Genomic DNA, 14,197 nt, shown 5'->3' with positions numbered 1-14,197 from the left:
GCCTCCTAACAAAGCTAAACAGCTCTTGGTATTGCTAGTATATGGTAGCTTAATCATATTGCTTTTAAAAGGGAAAGAAACTATGCACTGAGGTGTTATTGTGGTGCTGTAATTGTAACATCATCTGTTCAGACTTTGTTACACCAAGACAGAAGGAGGAGGGGAGAAAAAATAAATTCTGTTAATTCCTTTGGGTAACATGCACACCAGGGTAGTTGTCCGTAGTGTCTGTGCTTTTATTCTGTTTTTTTGTGAGTTTGATCCATTTAGTCATGATGTCTTCCTGAACCTCCAATAGGTTGCGGGTGTTTGTAGGACGTTAACCTGACAGTTTTTTTGTTTACTGATTGACTGAGCACTGGCCAAACAATTTGAGTGCGTAGAGTACCAAAGACAAAAATGTTTGAACATCAGGGCTTAGGCTTTTTGTTGATAATTTGTGATCAGCAGGTGAAAGATATTTGGAAGGATATACTGACTACAAGCATCTCTAGGAATTTGGATAGCTAAGGGCAAGCACCTTCCATGATGCTGTGTGTGTGTATTGCTTTGCAAAGATAACCTGTGTAACTGAAAAAAGACCATTATTATTGATATCAAATTTAAGCCTGATATTCCAAATGGCTTGCAAGATGGAGAAAATTATAAGAGTGAGCATAGACAAACCAGGAAAACCCGGGAAATACATCTGACAACCACCCTTGTTAATATAATTGCTCCTTAGAAAGATGAAAGTAAAAGATATAGACCAACACTAGTTTACCAATTAATTTGAGAACGAAAATTAAGAGGCAACTCTAACTTCAACCCAGGTGATTAACAATGTTGACCCTTGCTAAGGAGGCAGCCCATACACAGGCACTCATGTTTGTCTGGTAAAAGACTGCCCCTCACTTCTCCAGATCAAGCCAGGCCTAGATTATTTGAAGGATTTGTGTTATGTTGGAATATTCAAGCAAAATGACCCAGCAGGTCATGACACAATATGCCTTCTTATTAACTTTGTAGCTAAAAGCACAGGTCTAATTTGAATTGTAAATGAAAAGATCCATGTGACTCTTCATTCACTTAAAGATCGGATGCTTGGGTGGCATGTATTTAAACACTTTGGGCCAGATGTAGCAAAGTAAAATTTTGCGAGTTGCAAATTGCGAGTCATACCGACTCGCAATTTGCAAAATTTTATGCAGAAAGGTGTCTCAGACACCTTCTGCGACTCGCTATGGGGTCGCAAAGACCCACCTCATGAATATTAATGAGGTGGGTCGCATTTTGCGACCCCATAGCGAGTCCATGCACTCACAGGGATGGTGGCCTGCTGGAGACAGCAGACCTCCATGTCTGTGACTGCTTTTTGAATAAAGCAGTTTATTTTTTATTTTTTTGCAGCCCGTTTTCCTTAAAGGAAAACGAGTTGCAAAAAGAAAAATTTCTGAAACCATTTGGTTTCGGTTTTTTCAGAGTAGGCAGTGGTCCATTCGCGGTCATAAAGCAACTCAGCATGGCGATGCGGTCGCAAATAGGAAGGGAAAACCCCTTCCTATTTGCAAGCAGCATCCCCAAATTGCGAGTCAGTACCGACTCGCAATTTGGGGGGGTGCATCGCGTTAGGCTGTTTGCATGGCGCAGCCTGTGTTTTTCGCAGTTTGCGACATGCAAACAGCTACCTACATCTGGCCCTTAATGTGCTATTAATGTTGCTTATCTTTGATCCTTAAATCCAGGTTGGAGCTCTTGTAAACACGGAGTGTGAAACACATTGTGGCCAGTTATGAGATTTTCACGAAATAATGTATGTGTTACATAAGTAAACAAAAGTTAATCTGCACATTGAAACATTTGTTTTTAGTGGTAGTGATGATGAAGATGTTGCACCATTATCAGCAAAATTTGCTGATATTTACCCGCTCAATAACTACAATGACGCAGAAATTGTAGCCAACATGAATGGAGTCCATACTGAACTAAACGGCGGGGGTGAAAACATGGCACTGAAAGATGAGGTACTTTACTTTATTTTATGTGGCATTAAACTGTTTTTGTGTAGTTATTTGGACAAATATTTTGCTACTGTATTATTTTGCTGCTTTATTTAAATCCATTTCTAGTCTCCGCAAATGAGTAGCACTGGTAGTAGTTCTTCAGACGTAGATGACGACGAAGCAGATGGAGAAAGCAGTGGTGAACAATCAGTGACTCAAAAGGAAGACCTTTCTCTCGGAAAAAGGCCGTCTAGGAGTAAGGAAGCAAAGATGGATAGTCCACCGCCATCGTATCCCAGTCAGCAGGTGTGTTTTGTGGAATTTGGTAGTTGTTATATTTGGAAGGTGCAGTGCATCAGCATTTAGGTAACTCATTAAAACTTTGTTGTTAAAGTCGATTACTTATAGAAAATATCTGAAACTTGGCCTAAATCAGAAAATGATTTTTAGTTGTTTACCGTAGTAAAGCTGGCAACTGTATCCCTCGTTTGTTCAGTTTACATTTTTGTGGTCAAGATTGGGTACCCATGTACCAATTTGCTATGGTTTATCAGACCCTTGAATGAGATTTTGATGTCCTGTATAGATTATGCTGTCTGGATGCGAAATACTTTTTTTGGGGCTTGCCAAATGCCAAAAACCTACAGTGGGCTTAAAGCTCATCATTGGATGACTTTATTATCACTTGCTTCATATTCAGTGGTTTGCCTCCCCTGCGTCTGTTTGTTCCTCACCTGGAGCATAGGCTCTTTACCATCCTCCCTCCTCCAAACACCAGTTGCCCTGCGTTCACTCTGTTTCTTTTTCCATCATGTGTAGCTATTTGATCTGCTTCTTCTCCTGCCCCCTCGCTGCATGTTGCTCTCTGTTTTGTATGTTATTTGCTCGTCCTCCTCTTTGACGCATCTGCCACCACCATTTCCTCTGTTGTGCCCTTACTCCTCAGGGACAGTTACAATTTTTTTTTTAAATCTTTATTTTTGTTTGTTTTTGTGAAGGGCCCCACAACTGCTAATTGCTGGTAGACATCCTACCACACCAAAAGCTCTTTTGCGCACGCATTATTTTATTTGAACTGATCTAGTACCATCTGCCATCTTAAATCAGCCAATATAAAATCAGGAAAGTGGCGGCTTTGTCATTCTGTAGGTGCATACATGCGTACATGCATAGAGCATGCCTACTGAGTGCCGACTAGCAAAAACAGGTGTCGTCATGCCTTTTTTAAATTTATTTTTAAATCTGATCTATAATCAAAAACTGTCTGCCAGTTACAGCTACATTTCCTGTGGTTCAATTCAAGAGACCAGACCTTTTCACTGACAACTTCTTCCTACCATCAGTGGGCATTGAAGAAGCATTATTAGCCTCGTCATGGTGCATTTTTCCTTGTGTATAGTGTCCCACTAATGTGGCTTGTTAAGGGAAAATGTTGGAAGATATATTACTTTGGGAACCATAGTTTTGACACTGTTAATCCCAGTGAAATTACTTTAATGTAATGTTCGATGGCATCTGTCGCTGTAGATACGCATGTTCTGCAATAGCTCGCCATCTGGTGTTGGGCCGGAGTGTTACAAGTTGTTTTTCTTCGAAGAAGTCTTTCGAGTCACGGGACCGAGTGACTCCTCCTTTTGTCTCCATTGCGCATGGGCGTCGACTCCATCTTCGATTGTTTTTTTTCCGCCATCGGGTTCGGACGTGTTCCTGTCGCTCCGAGTTTCGGAACGGAAAATTAGCTAATTTCGGAAGATTTTCGTCGGTATTGTTGCGTTCGGGATCGGCGTACTTTGATTCCACACCGCATCGAAGATCGAAGAGCTCCGGTGCCCTTCGGGGTAGTTTTTCGATCCTCCGTCGGGGCCTGGTCGGCCCGACCGCGTGCTGAAGAACGCCGATGGAACGGACCCCGTTCCGTTTCTGCCCCAAATGCCACAATAAGTACCCTTACACAGACCAACACTTGGTCTGCAACCTGTGCCTGTCACCTGAGCACAGCGAAGACACCTGCGAGGCCTGTCGTGCGTTCCGGTCCCGAAAAACACTCCGAGACCGTCGAGCCAGAAGACTTCAGATGGCGTCCGCACCGACAGCCCAACGGGAGTTCGAGGAACAGGAAGAAGAAGGTACCTTCTCGATCCAAGACTCAGACTCCGAAGGATTCGACGATACACAAACCGTGAGTAAGACGTCGAAATCCACTCAGAAGAACATTTACAAGGCCCAGGGGACGCCACTGCCACCAGGCCATGGCTCCACCCATAAATTCGGTGACCGCCCGTCGGCACCGAAAAAGGCCCCAACAGTGCCGAGATCGTCCGACTCCGGTCGAGACACCGGCACGCAGCCTTCTCGGGACCGAGAAAGTGCTGGAGACAAGCCTCGACACCGAGATGCCGGTGCCGACACGGCTCGACGCTGAGACAGCGGCACCGAAACAGATCGACGCCGAGAGGTTTCGGCCCCGAAAAAGAAAAGAGTCACCTCGGAGCCGAAAAAACACGCAGACAGGGTTTCGATGCCGAAACAAACTGCAAGCGACCCAGCTTCAGGCTCTTATACAGAAGAGCACTCGCTAACCTCCCAAATGCAGAAGCATAGGTTTGAGGAAGAGCTGCAAGCAACTGATGTGGACCATACGCAAAAGCGTATCTTCATACAGCAGGGGACAGGAAAAATAAGCACCCTTCCCCCCATTAGGAGAAAGAGAAGGTTGGAGTTCCAGACGGAACAGACACCACAACCAAAAGTGGTGAAAAGAGTTACCCCACCACCCTCTCCTCCGCCTGTGATTAACGTCTCACCAGCACAAACTCCATCACACTCCCCAGCTCACACCACCATGAGCCAGGGTGACCAAGATCAGGACGCATGGGACCTATACGACGCCCCAGTGTCAGATAACAGTCCGGAGGCATACCCTACAAAGCCATCTCCACCAGAAGACAGCACCGCGTATTCTCAAGTGGTGGCTAGAGCAGCACAATTTCACAACGTAAGCCTCCACTCAGAACAGGTCGAGGATGATTTCTTATTCAACACCCTCTCCTCCACCCACAGCTCCTACCAAAGCCTGCCTATGCTCCCTGGTATGCTCCGGCACGCAAAAGACATCTTTAAGGAGCCGGTCAAAAGTAGGGCAATCACACCAAGGGTGGAAAAAAAGTATAAGGCGCCTCCTACAGACCCGGCTTTCATCACTACACAGCTGCCACCAGACTCTGTCGTTGTAGGAGCAGCTAGGAAAAGGGCCAACTCTCACACATCTGGAGATGCACCACCCCCAGATAAAGAAAGTCGCAAGTTCGATGCAGCTGGTAAAAGAGTCGCAGCACAAGCTGCAAACCAGTGGCGCATCGCGAACTCCCAGGCACTACTTGCGCGCTATGACAGAGCCCACTGGGACGAGATGCAACATCTCATTGAACATCTGCCCAAGGACTTACAAAATAGGGCAAAACAAGTGGTTGAGGAGGGACAGACCATTTCCAACAACCAGATCCGCTCCTCCATGGACGCTGCAGATACAGCTGCACGGACAATTAATACATCTGTAACTATCAGAAGGCATGCATGGCTCCGAACGTCTGGATTTAAACCAGAGATTCAACAAGCAGTTCTCAATATGCCTTTTAATGAAAAAGAACTGTTCGGTCCAGAAGTGGACACAGCGATTGAGAAACTCAAAAAAGATACGGACACTGCCAAAGCCATGGGCGCACTCTACTCCCCGCAGAGCAGAGGGAATTACAGCACATTCCGTAAAACGCCCTTTCGAGGGGGGTTTCGAGGTCAAAGCACACAAGCCAGCACCTCACAAGCCACACCGTCCACTTACCAGGGACAGTATAGAGGAGGTTTTCGGGGACAATATAGAGGAGGGCAATTCCCTAGAAATAGAGGAAGATTTCAAAGCCCCAAAGCCCCTACTACTAAACAGTGACTCACAGGTCACTCACCCCCTCCACACAACACCAGTGGGGGGAAGAATAGGCCATTATTACAAAGCATGGGAGGAAATCACTACAGACACTTGGGTTCTAGCAATTATCCAACATGGTTATTGCATAGAATTTCTACAATTCCCTCCAAACCTACCACCAAAAGCACAAAATTTAACAACACACCATTCCAATCTCCTGGAGATAGAAGTGCAGGCACTATTGCAAAAGAATGCAATCGAATTAGTGCCAAACACACAAATAAACACAGGAGTTTACTCACTGTACTTTCTGATACCAAAGAAGGACAAAACACTGAGACCAATCCTAGACCTCAGAGTAGTGAACACTTTCATCAAATCAGACCACTTCCACATGGTCACACTACAGGAAGTATTGCCATTGCTAAAACTACACGACTACATGGCAACTTTAGACCTCAAGGATGCTTATTTCCATATACCAATACACCCATCGCACAGGAAATACCTAAGGTTTGTATTCAAAGGAATACATTACCAATTCAAGGTACTGCCTTTCGGATTAACAACCGCACCAAGAGTCTTTACCAAATGTCTAGCGGTAGTCGCTGCACACATAAGAAGGCAGCAAATACATGTGTTCCCATATTTGGACGACTGGCTAATCAAGGCCCATTCGTTCAAACAGTGCTCAAATCACACAAATCAGATCATACAAACTCTCTTCAAACTAGGGTTCACCGTCAATTTCACAAAATCCAAAATTCTGCCACGCAAGGTACAACAATACCTGGGAGCCATAATAGACACATCAAAAGGAGTAGCCACTCCAAGTCCACAAAGAATTCAAAATTTCAACACCATCATACAACGCATGTATCCAACACAAAAGATACAGGCAAAGATGGTATTACAACTCCTAGGCATGATGTCATCATGCATAGCCATTGTCCCAAACGCAAGACTGCACATGAGGCCCTTACAACAATGCCTAGCATCACAGTGGTCTCAAGCACAGGGTCACCTTTTAGATCTGGTGTTAATAGACCGCCAAACTTACCTCTCGCTTCTGTGGTGGAACAACATAAATTTAAACAAGGGGCGGCCTTTCCAAGACCCAGTGCCACAATACGTAATAACAACAGATGCTTCCATGACAGGGTGGGGAGCACACCTCGATCAACACAGCATACAAGGACAATGGAACGTACATCAAACAAAACTGCATATCAATCACCTAGAACTTCTAGCAGTTTTTCAAGCACTAAAGGCTTTCCAACCAATAATAGTTCACAAATACATTCTCGTCAAAACAGACAACATGACAACAATGTATTATCTAAACAAGCAGGGGGGGACGCACTCCACGCAGTTAAGCCTGCTAGCACAAAAAATTTGGCATTGGGCAATTCACAACCAAATTCGCCTAATTGCACACTTTATACCAGGGATACAAAATCAACTCGCAGACAATCTCTCTCGAGATCACCAACAGGTCCACGAATGGGAAATTCACCCCCAAATTCTGAACACTTATTTCAAACTCTGGGGAACACCTCAGATAGACTTGTTTGCGACAAGGGAGAACGCAAAATGCCAAAACTTCGCATCCAGATACCCACACAAACAATCCCAAGGCAATGCCCTATGGATGAACTGGTCAGGGATATTTGCTTACGCTTTTCCTCCTCTCCCTCTCCTTCCTTACCTGGTAAACAAACTCAGTCAAAGCAAACTCAAACTCATATTGATAGCACCAACTTGGGCAAGGCAACCCTGGTACACAACGCTACTAGACCTATCAGTGGTACCCTGCATCAAATTGCCCAACAGGCCAGATCTGTTGACACAGCACAACCAAAAGATCAGACACCCAGATCCAGCATCGCTGAATCTAGCAATCTGGCTCCTGAAATCCTAGAATTCGGGCACTTACAACTTACCCAAGAATGTATGGAAGTCATAAAACAAGCAAGAAGGCCATCCACCAGGCACTGCTATGCAAGTAAATGGAAGAGGTTTGTTTGCTACTGCCATATTAATCAAATACAACCATTACACACAACTCCAGAACATGTAGTGGGTTACTTGCTTCACTTACAAAAATCTAACCTAGCTTTCTCTTCCATTAAGATTCACCTTGCAGCAATATCTGCATACCTGCAGACTACCTATTCAACTTCCCTATATAAAATACCAGTCATTAAAGCATTCATGGAGGGCCTTAGGAGAATTATACCACCAAGAACACTACCTGTTCCTTCATGGAACCTAAATGTTGTCCTAACTAGACTTATGGGTCCACCTTTTGAACCCATGCACTCCTGCGACATACAGTTCCTAACCTGGAAGGTGGCATTTCTCATCGCCATTACTTCCCTGAGAAGAGTAAGCGAGATTCAGGCGTTTACTATACAGGAACCTTTTATACAACTACACAAAAATAAAGTCGTCCTAAGGACCAATCCTAAATTTTTGCCAAAGGTTATTTCACCGTTCCATCTAAATCAAACAGTGGAACTTCCAGTGTTCTTTCCACAGCCAGATACCGTAGCTGAAAGGGCACTACATACATTAGATGTCAAAAGAGCATTGATGTATTACATTGACAGAACAAAAAACATCAGAAAGACTAAACAACTCTTTATTGCATTTCAAAAACCTCATGCAGGAAACCCAATTTCAAAACAAGGTATAGCCAGATGGATAGTTAAATGCATCCAAATCTGCTACCTTAAAGCTAAACGACAGCTGCCCATTACACCAAGGGCACACTCAACCAGAAAGAAAGGTGCTACCATGGCCTTTCTAGGAAACATCCCAATGCAAGAAATATGTAAGGCAGCCACATGGTCTACGCCTCACACATTCACCAAGCACTACTGTGTAGACGTGTTATCCGCACAACAAGCCACAGTAGGTCAAGCCGTATTAAGGACATTATTTCAGACTACTTCCACTCCTACAGGCTGATCCACCGCTTTTCGGGAAATAACTGCTTACTAGTCTATGCAGAACATGCGTATCTACAGCGACAGATGCCATCGAACTGAAAATGTCACTTACCCAGTGTACATCTGTTCGTGGCATCAGTCGCAGTAGATTCGCATGTGCCCACCCGCCTCCCCGGAAGCCTGTAGCAGTTTGGAAGTTACCTTCAATTATTTATATATGTATCATCTCAACCTTAAATAGGTGCATACTTAGTCACTCCATTGCATGGGCACTATTACTACAATTCAACTCCTACCTCACCCTCTGCGGGGAAAAACAATCGAAGATGGAGTCGACGCCCATGCGCAATGGAGAGAAAAGGAGGAGTCACTCGGTCCCGTGACTCGAAAGACTTCTTCGAAGAAAAACAACTTGTAACACTCCGGCCCAACACCAGATGGCGAGCTATTGCAGAACATGCGAATCTACTGCGACTGATGCCACGAACAGATGTACACTGGGTAAGTGACATTTTCATTCTAGAACGAGCTGTGTAATTGCCCCATCATAGCTAAATTGAGATTATGAAATTCAGTGCTTTGCCTTTAACCTCATTGGTGGTAATCACATCATTTATTGAGGAAAGCTCAACACCGAAGCTTTAATCGATTCCTCACACTCTGCTGCTTAGTAGTGCTGGTCCTTGTCTTCATTTTTTTTATGTATTGTGCATGTATATCAGGAACAGCTTTATTTTTGCAATTAAAATTAGTCCTGGGTGCTCTAAATTAATGTTGCAAAAACATTTGTTTGGTAATCTGGTAAAAAATGTTAGTCAGCCCTCTATGTGCAAAAGTTACTAAACCTTATCTATGCCAGTGTGATGCACATTACATTCTGAAACACAAGTCCTAACATGAAGAGTAAGTGGAAGGAAGTGGCAGGTGGTGTTTCCTGCACCGTTATCTGTTTAAACTTTGGGACCAGCTGCTGTATGTCTTGTCAAAGTTCATCCAAGTCAGTCTATCCTTTTTGGACTCTCACTCCTGGGATGCCCCTCTAGCTTTTTCTGTCCACAATTTCTAGTTATCACTGAGTCCTCAAAATATGGTGGGTGGTACATTGTAGGGGAACACTCTGTGTTTATTGGGACATGTGTACTTCATCACTGAACTTCAACACTTAGGAGCTGATGTTGATTAGTGCAGATGCAGATAGTGATGATCTACCCAGACACGACCATAGGACAGATTTCCGCCAGCCTCCTATTTTGTAGGGATTAACATGGGAGTGGACATCCTTGTAGTTTGGTGGTGTAGACAGATAGTGCGTGCATTCCGCTGATTCATTGAACATTCTCAAGAATGTTGAATCCATATTCGAAGGCTGAGTTTGTTCAGATAAAGACGTTTCTACAATTGATCTGGGACACAAGTGCTCTCACTTTGCAGCCTCTTTCTGTATGGTGCCTAGCTTTTTGTGTGGGAGGCTGATGGAAAAGGAGGGAGAATGGTGGAAAGGTGTGTGTGTGTACGGGGCTGTGAAGGACAGCGTTTCAGTGTAAGTCCTTCCCCACAATGAAAAACTCTTACATAGTGCTATAAAGCAGGGTTTATTCAGTTGGGCCGTGACAATAATTCCAGTAGAGAGACCTGTGCTGAATAGCAAAGGTAATTAACTTCTTTATCACAATGTATTTTCGTGCTCTTATATATTTTATTTGGGGAGTTTATTTGCCAAGATTTAAACAAATAAAGTGGTGTGGTGGCGTAATAGACTAAGAAGTCTGATCAGTGCAAGCATATAGTTTATTGAAGAGAAGTGTTTGATATCTTCAGAAAGTAGCGATAGTGTGGATATTTCTGATGGCTGAGAGGGGCATATTTCAACACCACCTTTCGTCCACTCCCTCAAACACCACAAGTTATAATACTTGTGCCACTTAATGCGTTTAGGGGTGTTCAGTAAATGCAGCTCAGTTCCTCTTCTTTTAATAGTAATGTATCTTTTCTTGACTTAGGATCTTGTTTTAAAGGAGAAATATTCTTTGGAGGGTAATTGCTGGGTATATTCTAAATGTTGTACTTGTTTTGATGCAATTGACAAAACAGCAGTGATAAGTGTAAACTGTTCTCTTCATTTTGTAGGCTGACCAAAATCCACATGCTTGTGAATGTCATGTTTGCAAGCAAGAAACAACAGGTCTACCTCCATCCCCACTAACTGCTGGACGTTTTTCTGCTGGACATCAGTTTATGAATCCAGACAAACCTCCGCATCCTGCACTTCATCTTTACCCCCATATTCATGGACATTTACCATTGCACACTGTTCCTCACTTGCCTCGACCGATAATTCATCCCAGTTTGTATACAGCATCACCATTTGCACACAATAAGGTATGTTTTGAACATGTTTTGCAGTAGTACAATTAGAATAATACATTGTTAAAACTCTACCTAACCCGGTTTAATTTGTGCTTATGCAGTATTTGTTTCTAGAGGTGGTTAAAAAGGCATTAACACCAGGTGGTAAATAGAATTTATCTTGGTTCTGCAAACAAGCACATGCACTTTTTTTTTATTCAACCCCTTATTCTGCATCATTGGCTAGTCTAAAATATATATTTTTAAAAAACTTGAAATTATGCCTAACTATATTCACACCTAGTCGTTCGATAATTAAAGTGACATTCTAAAACTAGCCCATACCTTTAACTTTTCTGCCCCTTCAGCCCAATTTAAGCCACCCCCATAGATAAATACTCATCTTCACAAGTTGAGGAAAGCACATACTCCTGAGAACCAGCAGTTTTGTTTAGCAGCCTTCATAGTTTACTGACACTATACTCAGCAATTTCTGAACACTACTTAGATGTCTATTCCACAGATCTCACTTCAAACTTACCCTTGGCAACTGTACTGCTTCATTAGCTTTGCAGCATGAATATTTCTGGATTCACATGCTGCGCATTACTCTGCCATCTAGTGGTTGGGTTTGAGAATTGGCTCTAATTCTTTTCTCTCTCTCCTTTTTTAAAATTATTATTATTATTATTATTATTATTATTATTTGTAGTAGTAGTCACAGACCATTTGGTGGCGTTTCCATCCCCTATGATGTTAGACCTATGCCCTGCATATTCCATTGTCTGATTGCCATCTTCCACTTTTCTGCTGTTGGGTCTGGATGCAGTGGCTTGAGCTCCAGTACGGATTGGAGAAGTTTTAGGGCCTCAAAAACACTGAAAGCAAACTTTCTGAACACCAAGTACAACCACTGATGAACGCTGATAATTTCTGAAAGTTTAGGATTGGATTAGCCTGCAAGACTTAGTTCTACCGCATGGTGCGGAGAATGTATCAAGGAGTGTGAAACATATGGCGTTCAGGTTCTGCACTAGATGCCAACATAAGTTGGCACAGAAGGGTAGCAACCAAGTCAGACTTGTTAGCGCAGAAGGATAGTCACCAAGTCAGCAATGTGTGCTGGCCAGAAACCGTGCTTTGGAGGGGTGCGATGCCTGTGCTAATTTTCAGCCAAAGACCCTTTAAAGTAAGAAGAGATGGGTGCACTAAACCAGAGCAAAACGCAGAAACATACTCCAGGACGGCTGTGACCTACAGTAATGACGACACTAAAATGATGTAATGGCAGGACTCTGTCGAGGCAGTCGACACAGCGGAGGGGAAAGCAGCACCATTCAACACTGGTTGCCAACAGTCAATGTACCAGATGATCCTCTCCCTAGGCTACACCTGCAAATTCTCAAGTAGTTTGCATCCTGTCTCCTTAATCTCTTTAGGATCCTCTTTTCGAGTACTAGGACTATCTGTGGCTAATGTGCATAGCCTAGTCGTTGACAACTGGTGTTTATAGGTCACATGTTGTGTTGCATTCCCATTAGCTAACAATGATACTCTGATCTGACATGTAACTTTAGAGTCATAAAAAAGATGAGTAAGGTAGCAAGTGGCAGCTTTGGAGACTAAGCTACAGACCGAGACTGTAAAAGAAACTCGGCCTTGCGCCAAACCACAAAAGGGCTCAATGGCCTTTTGTCATTACAGGAGATTTGCAGACTGAATAGAGGGGTCATCCAGAAGAAATTTCCCATTGGTGACGAACTTTAGGTATCAACCTGTATCTTGCAACTAACTGCCTTAGCGCAACCATCTTTTCCCACTGTTTTGGGCATCTTAATGAGTAAGGAGAAACCATTAGGTTCATGCCAATTTTGGTTTATGGACTGTACTGGGGCTATTCTCTATCTGCTGACAGCTGTAACTCCTGAAACATTCAGTGACCTTGAGATGTTGCCCAGCTCAACCAGCTCGACAGAAGCCCAAACCCCTCTTAAATGAGCCTCAAAGGGATTCAGAGCTCATTCTGATCTAGCATGGCACCAAACCGGATCTTGCTTGCTTATAGGAAGAGTATCCTATTTAGCAACTGCACTCATAATCCATATTGTATTGTGACAAACATGAGTACCACCTGACACAGTGCTTTCCAAGCTGTGTGTTGGCCGTAAGCTGATTTGTAGTGGGTTGCAAAGGTCAGAGCAATAAATAAAGTTGCCTTTATATTCAGTGTTTAAATTATCACGTTTGCCAGTGATTCAAATACCGAGGTTAGACCTCTTTCATGTGTTTTAACGTGGAGATTTGTGTCCATTTTTCTTTCTCTCACTGTAAAACGAGCAGGGTTTTTTAAGTGAATTGTGTGACAATGAAGGATGTGTTTGCAATGCACAACATGTGAATACCTGCAAATGAACGGTATGCATCCAGTAGTTGGGTTAGCAAAAATTGAGCACTATTTTTATTTGAGGCACTTGATAAAGCACAAAGGATAAATCACAAAAATTCTATTTCCACACATGATCATCGGTGTAGTATATAGTTTTATCAGTAAAAAGGTATGTCTCTTCAAATTTAGTGGCCATTTCAATTGAAAATGTGCGGTCTGTAAATGACAGTGTGCTACCACATGATGCTTTAGTTGCATTGGAAAATCGCCCACCTCAAGTCCATTAAAGGTAGGCAAGTTGCGACAGTCATAGTTTGTAAACCTGTGATCTAAAACATCCAGGGATCTGAGGAAGACAGAGTACTTGGCACTACAGTAAAAAGCACTGTATAAACAGCACCACTTAAATTTATCACTTACACAAATGTGTGTAAGTGAAAGTATACTCAATGGATAGGTTTGTTTAAACCATACCACCACAATGAAGTATTATCAGCAGTACCGCTAGCTGCTACATTCATTCCATTTAAACCTCACCTAAAATATAATCATTAAATATTAGCACATTATCTAGCTTATTGCAGTGTTTTTCTGATGTACACGTTTG

General features: G+C 43.1%; 1 protein-coding gene across 5 annotated transcripts in view; it reads left to right on the top strand.

Annotated features, from left to right (window-relative positions):
- FAM193A (family with sequence similarity 193 member A) overlaps nt 1-14,197 on the top strand; it is a 306,086-nt gene that overhangs the window by 147,277 nt on the left and 144,612 nt on the right. For all 5 annotated transcript variants that reach the window (XM_069203630.1, XM_069203636.1, XM_069203652.1 and 2 more), the window contains 3 exons: nt 1,850-2,003; nt 2,109-2,288; nt 10,986-11,237. In XM_069203630.1, coding sequence (XP_069059731.1) covers nt 1,850-2,003; nt 2,109-2,288; nt 10,986-11,237 — 586 coding nt within the window. The remainder of the gene's footprint in view (nt 1-1,849; nt 2,004-2,108; nt 2,289-10,985; nt 11,238-14,197) is intronic.

The sequence above is a fragment of the Pleurodeles waltl genome, chromosome 1_2 (assembly GCF_031143425.1).
Source record: "Pleurodeles waltl isolate 20211129_DDA chromosome 1_2, aPleWal1.hap1.20221129, whole genome shotgun sequence".
Taxonomy (NCBI): Eukaryota; Metazoa; Chordata; class Amphibia; order Caudata; family Salamandridae; genus Pleurodeles; species Pleurodeles waltl.
Note: the sequence above shows the minus strand (reverse complement) of the source record. Positions and strands in the feature narration are given on the sequence as shown.